Consider the following 16,374-nt stretch of genomic DNA (forward strand, 5'->3'; position numbering starts at 1 on the left):
AAATTATGAATTATTTTTAAAAAATATAATTTTAAAAATATACAATAAAAAAGTTAAAAGTCAAAACACTGTATTATACATGATAGAGATCAATATAATATAGAAATCATAAAATTTATATATCTTATAAGTATCAATCCTAATTAATTACACTAAACATTTTTATACTATATTCAGTTAAAGATAGACCCCTCTCTCTATATATTTTTTTAGCACCCTCTATATTTTGAAATAAAACATTCACATCTTCTATATTATAAAAATCATACAAGTTTCATCCTTCAATAATGTTATTTCTAATTTCCTAAAAAATCTAAACATTGTATAGATTGAATGTTCTACCTAAATGAAACTCTATCTAAATTATATATAAATAATTTTAAGGCAAAATAAATAAATAAAAAGAGATTACGTATAATAAATGTTACATTCAATTTTTTTTATAAATAATGTACGTATTTAAACTAAAAGAAAGTTACTACTAACAATTGATATATTTTATTAGATAATTGGTATCACTTAACATTTTTAAAACAATATTAGTTATTTTTAAATCAAATGCATGAATGAAAAATTTATTTTCATTTTAAAATTTTGTGAGGATAACTTCACATTTTTTTAATTTATTCTTTAATAATTTTATTTTAATATATTTATTTATAGATAAATTACATTGAAAGTGTAAGTATAGAATTTTCACAGTACATAAAGCGCAAGTGTTTTATTTTAAAATATAAATAGTATTTAAAATTGAATTATAATATAAACGTTTTTAATGTATTAATTATTTATATACAGAAAATGTGAAATTAAATTTCATAAATAGTGTTTTTTTGTGATCTTATAGAATTGCTTTATTGGAGACCTAAAGTAGATATTTATTTCTGTTAGTTTCTTTTTTAATTTACTCCACAATTTTTATTTTTATTTTTATAAAAAGAGTCTGGAGAATTAAAAAAAAAAGGTAAGAAAAAGAAGTAAAATGACGAAGAGAAGAAAAATGAATTGAAGAAGAAACAAAATTGTTAAATATTTTGACAGGTGGAACGCAAAAAATTAATCTTATCAACATAATAAATAGGGATAAGAGTCTGAAAAATATCCTAACTTTGATCGAATTTGCTGTTGCGATACTAAACTTTCATGAGGACCTATTAACTCCCTAGACTATTTAATACCGTATTTTAAACATATATATTAGCCCACGTGGACATAAAAAATAATACAAAAATTATAAATAGTAATGTGTCCACGTGGGCACATATATGCCTTTAAAAATACATTATTAAATAGTTCAGGGGGTAAAAAATACGGTATTAAATAGTTTAGGGAGGTAATAGGTCCTTATGAAAGTTTAGTATCGTAACAACAAATCCGATCAAAATTGAGATATTTTTCAGACCCTTATCCCTAATAAATACTATATACAATTTACTAGAAAAGAACAAGATTTAATTTTATTTTGAAGGAAAAAAGTTATAATAGTCTTTTTAGATTTCTGGTCAAATTCTGGCCAAAATTTGATGGTTGTTTAGCATCTCTCATTTTTTTTTAAAGTGTGTCATTTACTGTTTCCATTCCATATTAGTTGATTATTTTTTGTACGCTTATTAAGGAATCACAAATAAGAATATGATTTTACTAATTTACTCTTTAAAAAACTTCTTGAAAATTTTACAAATAAATGTAAACACTTTCAAAAAATATTAATTGCAAGAGTAATATAAAAAATTGCAAGAGTAATATAAAAAATAAATTAATTAATGTTTTTTTTAAAAAAAATTTAGTAACATGGGTAACTAATATATGACAACTATTTTTAGTAAGATAATCAACTAGATTACTTAATTATGATTACATGGAGTACTATATTATTATTATTATTTCATAATACCACCAATTCCAAGTACAAATTTAAAAATAAGCTTCATTTATGTGTTTGATTAAATTAAAAGTGGCTTAGACCCATCGGGGTAGCCTAGTGGTTTGGGCATGAGACTTCCATGTTGGAGGTCTCAAGTTCGAAATCCTGCACTGGCAAGGGGTTTGCCTTTTGGGTCGAGCTCGTCGCACCGAGCATGCCTAGTGCGGATTACCTTTCCTATGTGATTTGCTCCTATTGCATAGGAGCAGGGATTTTACCCTGTGCGCACCCAATTACCCTATGCGCACCCAAAAAATAGCGATTGTGGGTTTCCATTAAAAAAAAAAAAGTGGCTTAGAAAGTTTACTAGTAAGTTTTTTCTCTTTTTGTTCACAAATTCTTGAAAAATGTTATTTTTTCATTTTTCAATAAAAGCTACTGTTTCATTTCTAAAATTGGCATAGAAAAAAGGGGGAAAAATTAGTTCTTCCTTCTCCCTGAAGAAGGGAAGAAGGCAGGCGAGTATTACTAGAATTTCCCAAAAATTTACAGCTAAAATCCCTTTCTAGATCCGTATCTTTCCGCCTAAGTTTTTTCTCTAACTGGTACACTTGTTGGAAAGAATGGAAATGCTTACTACGTGTTGGAAATTCTCTGTTTTTTGGTAGTATTTTTGTTTATATTGATTCTGCATTTTTTTTCATTCTGAAATTGGTAATCAATGGCAGGATGGTCGAAAAGAGTTGATGGGTCAAATCTAACGAGCTTCAGAAAACCCGAAAACCCAAAAACTCTTGTGAAAAATGAAGTAGATTACGATAGTGCGAAACTGTTGTTCATAGAAGTTTTTACTATATGCTTGAAAGAAGTTGCTGGGAGTTTGTGTTATAGGCCATTACCTCCGATGTTGGGTGATGGGAAAGCAGTGGATTTGTTCAAGCTTTACTTGGTTGTGAGGAAAAATGGTGGGTATCAAAGAGTTTCTGAAAATGGGTTGTGGGGTTTAGTGGGTATGGATTGTGGGTTCGATTCGAGTTATGGGATGGCTTTGAAATTGGTTTATGTTAAGTATTTGGGTGTATTAGAGAAATGGATGTTGAGAGTTAGGGAAATTGATGGTAGTAGTGTTAAGAGTAAGGTGAGTAAATGTGATTTGGGTTCAGGTGGGGATGGAGTTCCTATGGATGTTGAGTTGGATCTGAAGAAGGTTCTAATGAAGATTTCAGATGAAAAAGCTAAAGATGGTGAAAATGGGAAATGTAAATTGAGGAAGAAAGGTGTTGATACTACAGATGGTGATGAGGCTCGAGATTTTGATGGGTTGAATGAAAGTAATGAGAAATTTGATGATCAAAGTAATTTGGACAGCAATGTGATTACTGTAAAGGATATTGATGAAACTAGGAGTGTTGTCTATGACAAAGAACATTTGAAGTCTGTCAAGGGATGGGAAAGTGTTAGTGTTCTGCATGGAAATGGAACAGATGAGTCGTTAACGAAGTCCACTATGGTTGAGGAAGATTGCATTAGTAGGAAGAGGAAGCGAGAATCTTACTTGGATATGGTGAAGTGGGTAAGTGAAGTTGCAAAAAATCCTTGTGATCTTGCCATTGGTACTTTGCCAGAAAGGTCTAAGTGGAAGGATTATGGGACTGAAGTGGTTTGGAAGAAGGTTCTGCTGCTGCGAGATGAAATGCTTTTGAAAAAGGATGTGGATCCATGTGCTCAGCAATCAGTATGGCAGGTACATTAGTTTCTTCCTGGAGATTGATACTTCATATCATTATGTATTCAGTAGTAGTTATTTCAGACAACTCGTATATATATGCCTTATTTATTTTATAGAATATCTTATTTCTTCAGTTCGAGTCGAGAGTTCAACTCGTTGATATAATTTGTTGCTTTTTGGTCATATTGATGCACATGTATGTAAGTGATGGTGGTGGTATGTGGGTGGGTGGGAGAGGGGTAACTGCTTGGCATGTGATGGATATTGTGTGACATCTTCATCCATGTCTTTCAATTGTATCACTTCTACTTTGAATTTGTTCTAGAAGATCCAAGGCTGCACTATCTTTTGAGCAATTCTCTTCTCATGAGATATCTTTTGGGATTGAGCTAGGCTCAACAGCCATATCTTCACATGGTATCTAAGCCAAACTTGTTGATCCATGTTGTTGTTTCTCAATGTTGGGTCTCTGTGATTTAGACTTCATTTGAGTCCTTAGTGTGTGAGGGAATGTCCCATACTGGTTGAGGGAATGAGTTGTAGCCTCCTTATATGGTCTTGGACAGTTCTTCCCTCGTGAACTAGGTATGAATGCGTATTGATACTTTATTCACCGTCTTTTATGAGACTACTCATAGACCTTACATGTTGGAATTTTATATCATTGGTATTCTTTTGGGTTGAGTTAGACCTAAGGGACACATCTTCACCCATTATATAAAACTACCTTGCTTTTATATTCAATTATGAAGTTGACCAAGAAAGGCACAATTAAAGTTGCATTAAGAGGCATTATGAATGCAATGTGCAGGTTCTATAATCTATATGTAGGTTAATAGGGGCAGCTGTTTCATTGTGTTTATAATAGGATGAAATCCTCCAAATGAGGCTATAACAAAGTGTATTTCATAAGTTGATGAGATAACACATTTCTTGGAAAGCAACGACAGGTCAAAATTTTGTGTTAAGGATAGGAGCCATATTATTCTGTCAAATACAGAAATAGTTGGCTTTTTTAGAGATATGTTATGGCTTTGACTCATCCGAATTGTGGTAGGTTGTTAAATAGATGTGCGAAAGAGAAGAAAACACAGGACATATGTACTTCAACCTGGGTAAAGATGGTCTAGACATTTCCTGCTAGGACAATGAACAATCTTTGACTGGGTTATTTACCTTCAAGGCAAGCTAGCAAATACACAATCAATAGTTGGAAAACCTAGCCACACCAAGGCCCAAGTTTATTAGGAGGAGTTTAAGGATTTTTAAACGAAAGCTTATGATTATGCTGTCATCACTGAGACTAATATGTTACTGCTAATTATACACTATTTGAGCTTCTGTGTTGAAATGTATTGAAAAACTCTATTTGAGCTTCTGATGATTTAGTGACATTAGAAATGCGTTTTTTTGACTGAATATAAAGTAATATTTACCATTTTCCTCTCAAAATACTCTTCCTTCCCTATTAGCATGCACCGAAGTGTTCTTACTTTTCTTTAATGAAAATTTTCACTTCACTAATTTTTGTTTGAATACTCTATTCTTAGTCATTTTTAAATTCAGTACAATTTTATACTTTGCTCTTGAACTTTGTGGTTTTAGGCCCATTGAAGTCCAGGATGCCCCAAAGAATGGTTACGGAATCCTGTAGTCTAGTTAGTATCCTTGTGGAGGTATGAAATTGCTTTGGAGAGAGCTAAAACTATTATTTTCCCGGTTACATAACATAAAATGTGTTTTTTTGACTGAATACAAAGTTTAATATGCTAGTTTTACTTGTATTATATGGGTATTAGTGAGATTAAATTGTATAGAATGTTCATAGTGGAATGATTTCCGACATTTGAACTATTCAAAATAAAAGAATGTCACTTCTATTTCTGATAAAGTTGTTAGAAACATTATGAAGGGCTCTGGAAAGCAAAACGTAAACTAAGATGGCACTCCCTCTGGTTCACTTTAAGTGATTTTGTAACCTTCCAAATTTGGTAGATGAGTGAAATTTTTAAAAATAAAAGAAGGTATTAATTTTTCTCTCTCCAAATTTACTCTTGTCTAATAAATGATGATATATGGAAAAATTTCTTAAAGGTCTTCACTACTTAATTAATATTGAAAAAGAGATACAAGGTAGTTCGTAGCCTCTTAAATAATGTTGCTGTTAAGTGGTTTCTTAATGGGTGGACGAATTTCTCAAAAATGACTTATTATGTATTGGAGATAGTATATATAATATGCTTGCCATTTTTTGAAAAAATAAAAGTATATAGGTACAGATTGATGAGTTTGTTCATCGGTCATACTTAATTAGGTAGTGATAGCTATAAGATAGAATATATTTGAAGGAAAAGTGAAATGGTGAAACTATGAAATTGAAACCTGCCAATTGGATAAACGCTTGAGTTTGAATGGAGAAGCACCAAAGTACAATGATTTTGGCATCTATTGGACGAACCGGGAACCATATTCCACCTACTGTTATATATCTCTGAATTTGGCAAATTATTATTATTGTTATTTTCATAATCGTGGAATCTGAGCTAGCTTGCATGCACTTTGACTAATTTCACAGGGTACCTTCGACCTTTCACCATTTTCCGACCCACTTATTGACCACTATGCCACACATTATTATTGTTATTATCATCATCATTTCATCCTATTGGACAGGGTGAAATGAACTGTAAATTTTGCACTGAGGTGAAGAGAAATGGAAGATTTATGTCAATTTTCCAAATAGTATCGTATCATTTGTTTAGAATTGGTAGGTGAATTAGTAGAATTTGGAGAGGGTACAATTGAAAGGCTTTCATTTAAATTCTCATATAGAAAATAATGATCTGCCAGGAGGTGGGTGTTCTTGATAGATAAATACTGAATAATAGGTCTGCAATTGCAGGCCTCTTAGATCATGATGTTTAATTGTTTAACTTTATTAGCAACTGAGATAGCATCCCTTGGTTTATGTGCATTTTTATGACTGAAAGTAAAACTTCCCCAATTGCACAAAGTTGCAGTACAGAGAGTTTTATCATTTGCCCTTTAGCTTCTGTTTTTATCCTTGCATTTCTGCTTATCTAGCAGGTCATCATGTTTATGTGACCATCCAAAATTTATGGAAGATCAAAAACTTGGTCCTGGCTTTGGCTTAATTTAGATTATTTTTTTGTGCCATTTAGATAAAACAGAAGATGCATCCATCTATGTATGATGAGAATTCTGGTTCCGGAAGATTAAGATGCAGCCAGCGAGTGCTATCTGCAAAAGATCATCTGAAAAAGAGGCGTGCACTGCAGATTTCTGCGTCACCTTCAAGTTCTCATAATGACGAGGATCAGGCCGATGTACCAACCGGTTCTTCTGCAGAGTCGGCAATTGGTTTTTGGTGGAAGCAGCGCAGAAAGAGAATACCAGTTGGGCCACAGTTTCAAGCAGATATTCCCGAATCGATTGAGGAGATCTATGAAAGTGACTCTAAATGGCTGGGCACTGGAATCTGGCCACTAGGCAAACGAGGGAAAAAAAGAACCTTAGTTGACAGAGGTCCTATAGGTAAAGGAAGACAAGATATCTGTAGCTGCAACACTCGAGGTTCTTATGACTGTGTCAAGTTTCATATATCCGAGAAAAGGAGGAAGCTTAAGATTGATTTGGGATCAGCCTATTCTGAGTGGAAATTTGACTGTATTGGTGAAGAAGTTGCACTTTCTTGGTCAAGAGAAGAAGAACACAAATTTCAGGATATAGTGAAGTCGAACCCTTTGTCTGAGGAGAAAAGTTTCTGGGATGAGGTTTTTAAGTTCTTTCCAAATAAAAGCAGGGAGTCTTTAGTAAGCTACTACTTTAACGTCTTCCTTCTACGCCGCAGAGCCAACCAGAATAGGACTAATGCTGGTAATATCGACAGTGATGATGATGAATCAGAATATGGACCTAGATTTGATTGTTTTGGGCGTGATGCTAAGTTCTCCATCTTTCGTTCCCCAAGTAAAAACACATCTGGATCGGAGGTAGTACCATGAATCTTGAAAGAGCAGTCATGGCATTTCCCAGAACTGTATATTGCCCGAGTTTTCTTGTGCTTTTGCTCTTCAGCAAGTTATTTCTTTAACAACTGCGACACATGATCCCATCTTGGAATTGTACAATTTTTGGGTCAGTGAATTTTGGTGTTTCAAGGATATCGATTTTTCTCTGTTTCTTAGCCTGCACAGCTTGTCCCCATCGTTTTGATCACAAACATTTGAACACAAGAAGATGTCACTAGTTTTTAGCTGATCGGAGAGAGCTTCATTCAGGGTAAAACGAGAAGTTTTAAGTTGTGATGAGGATTGATTTCAAAAGACCTACTAGCTTCAACTCATTACCTCAATTCATCAAAATAGGCATGAATCACATATATAGTCATTTAGGTCATTTGGTAGCCGGTAAGAGTTATGCATATATTAGTAATATAGAGATTAGTTACAAAGGAATCTATGTATTATTTCATGCATATATTAGTTATATAGGAATTAGTTATAAAAACAGAAACAATATTGAATCATATAATTAGAAATACATGAAAAAACCTGAAATGGAACCCTAAGCATGTGAACAATGCTAATAACACTTACTAAGTAGTAAAGCATGCTCAGCTAATTGGAGATTTTAAACTAATTTCAACTATATAACGTCACTCATATTACAATAAAAATCTCCAATTTCACACTTGAAATTTCATGTTATATTATCATATGAGTGTTGTTAGAATTGTTTATCTACATAGAGTATTCTGCTTAACTTTCTCGGTGTTTCTGCGGAGTCATAATTATCATTAAGGAGTTCAAGTAAATACAGGTAGTAGTAGGTCCAAAGGGTTTGACATCTACTATACATATACATAAAAAAATAATTTTAATCAGGTATAAATACTTCAATTTTCTGCTGAAGGGAAACCCTCGGACCACAAGCTGGCTCCACCCCGGGTCAACAATCCCCCAACCCAAAATCCTTTTGTCCGTTTGTGATCTGATCAAACTTCAAATCCTGACTATACCTATCTAGGGGATAAGTGAAGGATATTCGTCATTGTAAATTATATCTTACATTAGTATATCATTCAAATGCTTCAATGGAACAATCTTAAATTATTCGATAAAATAGATACAAGCCAAATAAAGGTGAAAAAAAATAAATAATAAAATCCGACCTGCCGGATTCGAACCAGCGACCTAAGGATTTCAGCAAACACACTACAGTCCTCCGCTCTACCAACTGAGCTAAGGTCGGAATATGACAAGAATTTGAAGTTAACAAATATATACTTATTTTAAACATAAAAGAAATATACATTACTATTAATTGAAAAGTTATTGAACTCAAGAAAACCTAAAGTATATGGTCATTACTCATTACTTATCTAAGAAAATTATTACCTTGTAATGTAATTAATATATATTACAAATTTCTCTAGTCCTCTTCTTTCTTATAATATCCTTATGGATTGTGGCTATGGAAATTATGCAGTGCTCTTGACATGATATCTCGATTTGGTCGATAATTTCTACGTACCTTCTTTTATTCATACACACTACATTTTTCCTCAATAAAATTGTTCTTCAATTTGAGGCTGCAATTGCATTGGTTTTTTGTTTCCCTCTCTACTTTCTATTAATATAAATTGTTGAAAACACATACATCGAACGTGATCTACAATGGCGCATGACACCAAAATGAAGCATGACTTTGTCGTACATATCAAAACTCTCTGTCTATCCATAAGATGCATGGAGATTAAGGACAACATCCATAAGATATTTTAGCATAAAAATCACCTTCAGAGATTGTGGATTTATATATACCCAAAGCCATTCGAAAGTGATGCACTGAAAATTCAAACTTGTTCTATCCAATAACAATGCCTGGTTGAACTACCCAATGCAACAGGCTAGCTATTTACAATAGAAGGTCATCACTATCGCAATTGTTGTGTTAACAAACTCAACAGCTATAAACTTACACAATCATTTACACACTTTAACTTGTTCCAAATGTATCTTTTAAATACAAGTATATTTTTTTCCATATTGTCTTTCCTAATTTAGCGTAGAGAAATTTGAGTAATAAGATTAGATCATTTATTTTTATTGTATGAATTTTTTTAAAAAAAAACTGCTAATTTTGAATCGTTGAGGTTATGTTCTTTACATAAGAGTAATTTTAAGAAAAAGTAGCGAGGAGAGAGAAATAATTGAAAAAATGAGTTAAACATTTGATTTCACAAAAGCTTGAGTTTCATTAATATAAACCTAAGTTATTTGTATAAAAAATAGACAGAGTCAAACATGATAAAAATTTTAATACTTAAAAAAGACTAAAATCAATTAGTGTAGAGTTTAGGGACTAAAATCGGTAAATATATAGTTAAGGGACCAAATTAATTTGATAACATTTGAGATAGTTATAGGACTAAGTATGGTAGATGTATAGTTAAGGGACCAAACTTGATAACAGTTAAGATAGTTAAAGGACTAAATATAGTAAATGTATAGTTAAGAGGCTATTTCAGATCCAGTCTCAGGACCATTTATGTTATTTTCTCAATTTTTTCATGCTTCATTTATGTGATATAATTGAAATTTAGATAGCCATCCAAATTTTTCTATGTTTTAAAAAAATTAATTTGCTAATCATTTTGATTTAGTCTACTTTTATATAATTTTAAAATAATGTTTATTACTCATGTGTCCTAATTAACATGGTGTAAAACAAAATTTCATGAGGACCTCTGTAATGAGTTAGGGAAGCATAGCATGTAGTCCGATCATTTTTTAAGGCATAATTTACGAGCCAACTTTTAAAAATTAGCCGACTTTCTTGGTTTTTCATGTGTATTAACCCATGTATATTTTTTAACTTAAAGAGTTTTGAATTATGATATTTTATTTATTGAATTCTGAATATATTATTTATACATATTAATATATTTTTTTATAAAAATATAAAATTACATCAAAGTTATTAATATGAACTCGTCACTATTATATTCCATCCCTTCCTATTATGATCCAAATGCTTCTTTGTTCTACTATAAAGTAAGATTACAATACTGAATTTTATACTTTCCATATATTCAAATTGGCAATTTACTAATCTACAGTTGTTGATGATTGAATCTTACATAAACTATTGGGTGAGTAACCAAATGTAAATCTGTATGAATACTATTAGAAGTAATACGTTGTCACAGGAATAATCAGGTAAATTTGAGGGGAGATTATTCAAATTTGTTTCTCAATTATAAAATTAACATGAATATTCAAACAAGTCGTCATTTCCAACTGAAATAATATTGCTCACTGCCAAGTCACGTTAACGATCTTTCTTGTGTCTCGAGGATCTACTCTACATTGTATGCAATGAAACGTGACAATTCAAGTAGGTGCATAAATTGAGTTTGCTAACTTTGGAGTATTATCTTCTACATTAGGACTAGCAAGATTCTTCACAACACCAGTGTTGAGCTGAACATTAAGGTGAGCAAGTGACTTAACATCTCAGAGTAAATATTTTACCTTTATCTAGAAAAATACTTACCTGAGTAAATATTTAATTCCCTTGAAGTGAAGCACGTATTAGACTTTAACATGAATATGCTATCTCAACAGATATTATACACATAACAACCCTAGGTACATTAATCTAGAAACAACTTTTCAAGTTAGAATAAAGGATATATCTTCCAAAAAAGTGATGAAGAAAAGTTGAAGTCATAAAGTGGACTTTAATAGTATTGCGTCTGTCTTTCAGCACATGAAGATAACGCTATAGATATAGTAAATGTGTCCACGGCTAACTTTTCCAAAATGAAATAAAATAAAGATACTCTCAATGGGATAAAATCATAGAAATCATCCCACCTTGGGTTGCTCAGCCTTAAACATCGATTTCACAATCCTACAAAAACAATGATTACACAAGTTGATAAAATATACACGTTGTAACTAACAAAGAGAGATTCATGTTTAGAACCAAGGTAAAACAAAAAATCTGAAGAGCACACATGAATGGTCAACAAAAATATGTAGCAACTTGTTCACACTTTCGGAAGGATGGGAGAATCACAGAGGCTTAATAGAAAATGACTATCCTTGTAGCTATTTGGGCTCATATACGATGTCTAATTCAGGATCACAAGGTACCCTGTTCAACTTTTGTTGCACAAGGTACACAAACATTAACTTGTGGTTGTCTTATCTTCATGTTTCTACTTGATAGGTAGTGCTCGTGCCAGCACGGGCCCAATAGCAGTAATTAATTTTGTCTATATATTCAGGTGTAGTAGATACATGAAATGAAAGTAAAGGAGCAAAGATGGAATACAAAGAAAAGCGGTGTGAATACTGAAAAATCAAATATTAACAAAATAACTTTATCATAGAACTAAATAAAAATATATACATATAAAAGTGAGGTTAGGCTATTTGGTGTATTTGTCTAGATTGTATAAAGCTCATTTTCATGTGTACTATTTTACTAAATACATGATGAATTTTCAAAAAGGAAAGAAAACTTGACAGGTCCTTGAGAAGTGATTTGGGTTGACATTGTTTTAGTCACTGATATTTTACAGGTGACAAAGTTGTCATCTTTGTAGGATTTTATCCTTTTCTCCGTTACAATACCTTGCTCCTTATACTGCAATTGGATGAGTATGGGTAATGTTAGACCTTAGAGAGTGGAAATAGATTGAATTAAGTGAAGATGAAGTAATACTTGGCTTAGTGGACCCATTGGTCTTGGACCTAATGGGGGTGGTTAGGCTTAAGCACTACACTACATGAATATCCATCGTGGTCGTACCTTGTACTACTCTAGCAAAGAGCCCTATACTTCATCTCTAATGTTATATAGTAATTCATTAATAAAGAAATTTTGAAGAGTTGTACATAATCTTTTATAGCACGACCTTTTAGCAATGGTATATGCAAGAAACATGATTTCCTATACTTTTTGTTGTCATGTCATATAAAAAGGAAGTCTAGTCGAAAATAAGTACTTTAGAAGCTGAAGTTATGTCTGAACATTAAGTTAGAAGATATCATGATACGGAAATATAAATTTATGTTCCGTTAGAAAATGATTTATTATGAAGGACATAATTGAAGAGCTGCACGAAATAGGGGATCAAAGTGCAAATGAGCCAACACATAAAATTCATAATTCTTGGTGATTTGTCATATGCAAATGTAAGAGTTAAAGTTTAGGAGTTCATTTACAACCTGCAACCAACACTATAAATTCATCCTCAGTAGCATAGTCATTCAAACTTTAATTCCACCACCTATTATTGGAGAAAATGATTAAAAATATTACAGAGGGGCATATAATTTCAAGCAAACTTGTCAATAAGCTAACTCTTCAAATAACAACATAAAACAAATGTGCGATTCTGATCAAAACTCTACGAATCCAGACTATTACACTTTCTACTAATAAATAATAGAGACATTGATACTTGCAAAAAGTCCTACATTTAAAATCTGAAACTCCAATAAACTATGAAGTGTATACAAAAGCATGCAACAAGTCCTTGAAGTTTGGTTTGTCTTAGCATCATCATATTAATGTAAATGACTCCTTGTTTTTTGTGATACTTATTCACTGAGTAGCTCTGATGAGAGAATATTAAGAGGTGTTGCAAAAATGCTGACAGTTTAAAACATGTATCAAAGAACATTTTAGGTTATTGATGCAATAATTAATTTGCAATTATAATTATTAGTAATCTTTGCATTGGGAAGAAAATAAAGTATTTTTTTTTCACGTTAAATAGCGACGAAATATGATTTGTCGCTAATCACTGTTTTTTCTGTAGTGACACTATATGTTACGATTTGATTTCGAGAACTAAGGTTTCGAAACCATTTCACAACTTGGCAATTTGTTAATTTTTAGAAAAATGATTAATTTACTCGCCACTTAATTTTAGGAAAATTAAGAAACCTTTTTGAAAGGGAAATTTGAATAAAACATTTTTAAATAAAAACCAAAGTCGGTTAAGTGTTCAAATTAATTCTCTAAGAAAGGGTTTAGGCATCTTAGAGAATTCACTAACACATAGTTGACCGACGAATTTAAAAGTTGGCTAATTTTTTTAAAAAAACTTAAGATTACTTGAAAATTCTTATTTTGAAAATAACAAGAGTTTTTTTATACTTATACACTCATCTTATTCCGAGCAATGAAATAAGTCAAATGTTAAAGTGCCAAAACAATAATTTTAACTTAACATTTTGTCCGAGTCAAGTTTTTAAGTCAAAAAATCAACACAATAACTTAAACGTGGATTTGAAAGCTAAATACTAACTATGAAAGAATATGAATAATTCTCAAGTTAGTGTTAAAGCTTAGATTGCCTACCTTAAAAGAGTTTGAAAATTTAAATACTTAAAGCAAAATGAATAATAAAATAGAAAACTTCCTAGGGATTCATCTAAATTAACAAAATAAATGTTAGAAGCTAAAAACGATTATCACAAAATCACAATATAATGAAAATAAAAGTGTGAATAGAACTTGAACAATTTTAAGTCCACTTGTTGCTTCTTATTTGCTGCTGCGCTCAAATTGGACTTTTTAAAGTCCAATTTTTTATTTTCCAACCCTTTGGGCTACTGTTGATGCTGCTGAGTTCAAATTGGACTCTTTTAAGTCCCATTTTTAATTTTCTAGCCCTTTAGACTACTGCTACTGCTGTCTTCTTGAGTTTTAACCCAATAACATTAACTTCCTTTCAACGGCTTGGAGGTAGACTCGAAAAGAGAGGAGCATGCAAGGGAGCGAGGAGTCCAATTGAACTCGGACAAGAAGGTTCATGTAAAAGAAAGAAAGATAATAATTAGCATGAGTCTAAGTATAGTCTGATGAACTAAACGATATCAAATAACACTAAATATTGACTTAAACAAACTAGAATAAGCAAACACTTAGGCAGGAACCGAAGAAGAGAATAATTAACAAGTGTTGAAGTTAATGACTCAAATCACATGAAGCAAGGACCTGAATTCTGTAGCATATCAATACTTGACCAAGAAATTGATAACTGGGACAAATTTAACAAGTTTAAGAGGAATTTAACTAAAATAAGCACAACCATGATGAACCTGGAAAGATATCACTTTTTGAGACTTTTAAAAAACTAAAATAAAATGTTACTCCTAAATTGAATAAAATTAATAAAGTTCAATTACATATTCATCTTTAATACCACCAAATTTTGATTCAATCTTGTCCTCTAACATCAAGAACTTTTTTTAAAAAATTAGCAGCCAACAAATTCAAGTTCGGATCAACTTAATGAACTAAAACATTATGCTAGCCACCGAAAGTCCATTCTAGAAAACAAATTCGCTAAGCCAAGGAGAACAAATCTCTTCTAAAAGAGGATAATTGCACACCAGTTGATATTAAATAGCCCTTTAACACATAAGAGAGCAAACAAATAAACACACTCTAAGGTGTTGAGATCACATAATCAAAATGGAGTGGAATATTGGATTTAAAGAACTCATTAAACTAGAGCAGCTAATGTAATGCTATCTAATGCATATTGGAAAGGATAAAAACAATCAGAATGCAAAGTTTAACTAACCAAGCCTAATGCTAGACTGGTTATACGAACAAAGTTTGACCGAGCTGATTTTTTGATAAACGGCTTTTAACCCATTCAATTTTGAATTTCCCCCAATTTTGAAGAAAATTGTCATTCTTTATTGCTAAGAATCTGATAAAACAAAATATATTTTTGAGTTCGACATACCTTGGTAATGCATATGTGAATGTCAATTTTAATGCTAGATAATCAATTTTCTGATAAACAGCTTTTATCCCAGCTTTTACGATTTAGAGTTTAGGATTTAGGGTTTAATATTTAGGGTTTAGGGTTGGGGTTTTGGGTTCGCGGGCTAGGGTTCAAGGTTTAGGGTTAGTTTTTTTTTTTTTAGGGTTTAGGATTTAGGGTTTAGGGTTGAAGATTTAGGTTTTAGGTTTGGGGTTTTGGGTTCACGAGTCGGGGTTCGGGGTTTAGGGTTTATGGTTTAGAGTTAGGATTTTTTTTTAGGGTTTAGGGATCGGGGTTCAGGGCTTAGGGTTTAGGGTTAGGTTTGTTTTTTTAGGGTTTAGGGTTTAGGGTTTAAGATTTATAGGGTTAGGATTTAGGGTTTGGGGTTTGGGGTTCGGGGTTTTAGGTTTGCAGGCCGGGGTTCGGGGTTTAGGATTAGGTTTTTTTTTAGGGTTTAGAGTTTTGGTTTAGGGTTTAATATTTAGGGTTTAGGGTTCAGGGTTCGGGATTTTGGGTTCACAGGTTAGGGTTCAGGGTTTAGGGTTTAAGGTTAGGTTTTTTTTGTAGGGTTTAGGGTTTAGGGTTTAAGGTTTAGGGTTTAGGGTTTGGGGTTCAGGGTTTTGGGTTCGCGGGCTGGGGTTCAGGGTTTAGGTTTAGTTTTTTTTTATTAGGGTTTAGGGTTTAAGGTTTAGGGTTCGGGTTTAGTTTTTTTTATTTAGGTTTAAGGGTTTAGGGTTTAGGATTTAGGGTTTAGGGTTCGCAGGCCAGGGTTCAAGGTTAGTTTTTTTTTTTAGGCTTTAGGGTTTAGAGTTAGGTTTTTTTTAGGCTTTAGGAGGGAGGATATAGGGGGTAGGAGGAGGGGATAAAGTGGAGGAGGGTAGGAGGGGTCGCGGGGAAGGTGCCTCGGAGGGAGGGGTGAGGGGGTAGGGGTAGTACCTCTGGGAGAGAGGGGTG

General features: G+C 32.4%; 1 protein-coding gene and 1 non-coding gene across 2 annotated transcripts; one reads left to right on the plus strand and one right to left on the minus strand.

Annotated features, from left to right (window-relative positions):
- Positions 1-2,294: 2,294 nt before the first annotated feature.
- Positions 2,295-7,800, plus strand: LOC102584594 (AT-rich interactive domain-containing protein 1-like). The gene is made up of 2 exons (XM_006345524.2): positions 2,295-3,608; positions 6,776-7,800. Exons 1-2 carry the CDS (start codon positions 2,586-2,588, stop codon positions 7,616-7,618), a joined length of 1,866 nt encoding a protein of 621 aa, XP_006345586.1. The 5' UTR covers positions 2,295-2,585; the 3' UTR covers positions 7,619-7,800.
- A 981-nt stretch (positions 7,801-8,781) lies between these two features.
- On the minus strand, positions 8,782-8,867 carry TRNAY-GUA (transfer RNA tyrosine (anticodon GUA)). The gene is given in 2 exon segments: positions 8,782-8,817; positions 8,831-8,867. It is a non-coding gene; the product is annotated as a tRNA-Tyr (tRNA).
- Between the last annotated feature and the right edge of the window lie 7,507 nt (positions 8,868-16,374).

Source organism: Solanum tuberosum, unplaced genomic scaffold, assembly GCF_000226075.1.
Source record: "Solanum tuberosum cultivar DM 1-3 516 R44 unplaced genomic scaffold, SolTub_3.0 scf00069, whole genome shotgun sequence".
NCBI classification, from domain to species: domain Eukaryota; kingdom Viridiplantae; phylum Streptophyta; class Magnoliopsida; order Solanales; family Solanaceae; genus Solanum; species Solanum tuberosum.

Bases quoted from the DNA above. Each gene is read 5' to 3' on its own strand.
- LOC102584594 (XM_006345524.2), top strand. From the start codon at position 2,586: ATGGCAGGATGGTCGAAAAGAGTTGATGGGTCAAATCTAACGAGCTTC. The intron at 3,609-6,775 runs GTACATTAGTTT...TGTGCCATTTAG, and splicing joins CTCAGCAATCAGTATGGCAG to ATAAAACAGAAGATGCATCC.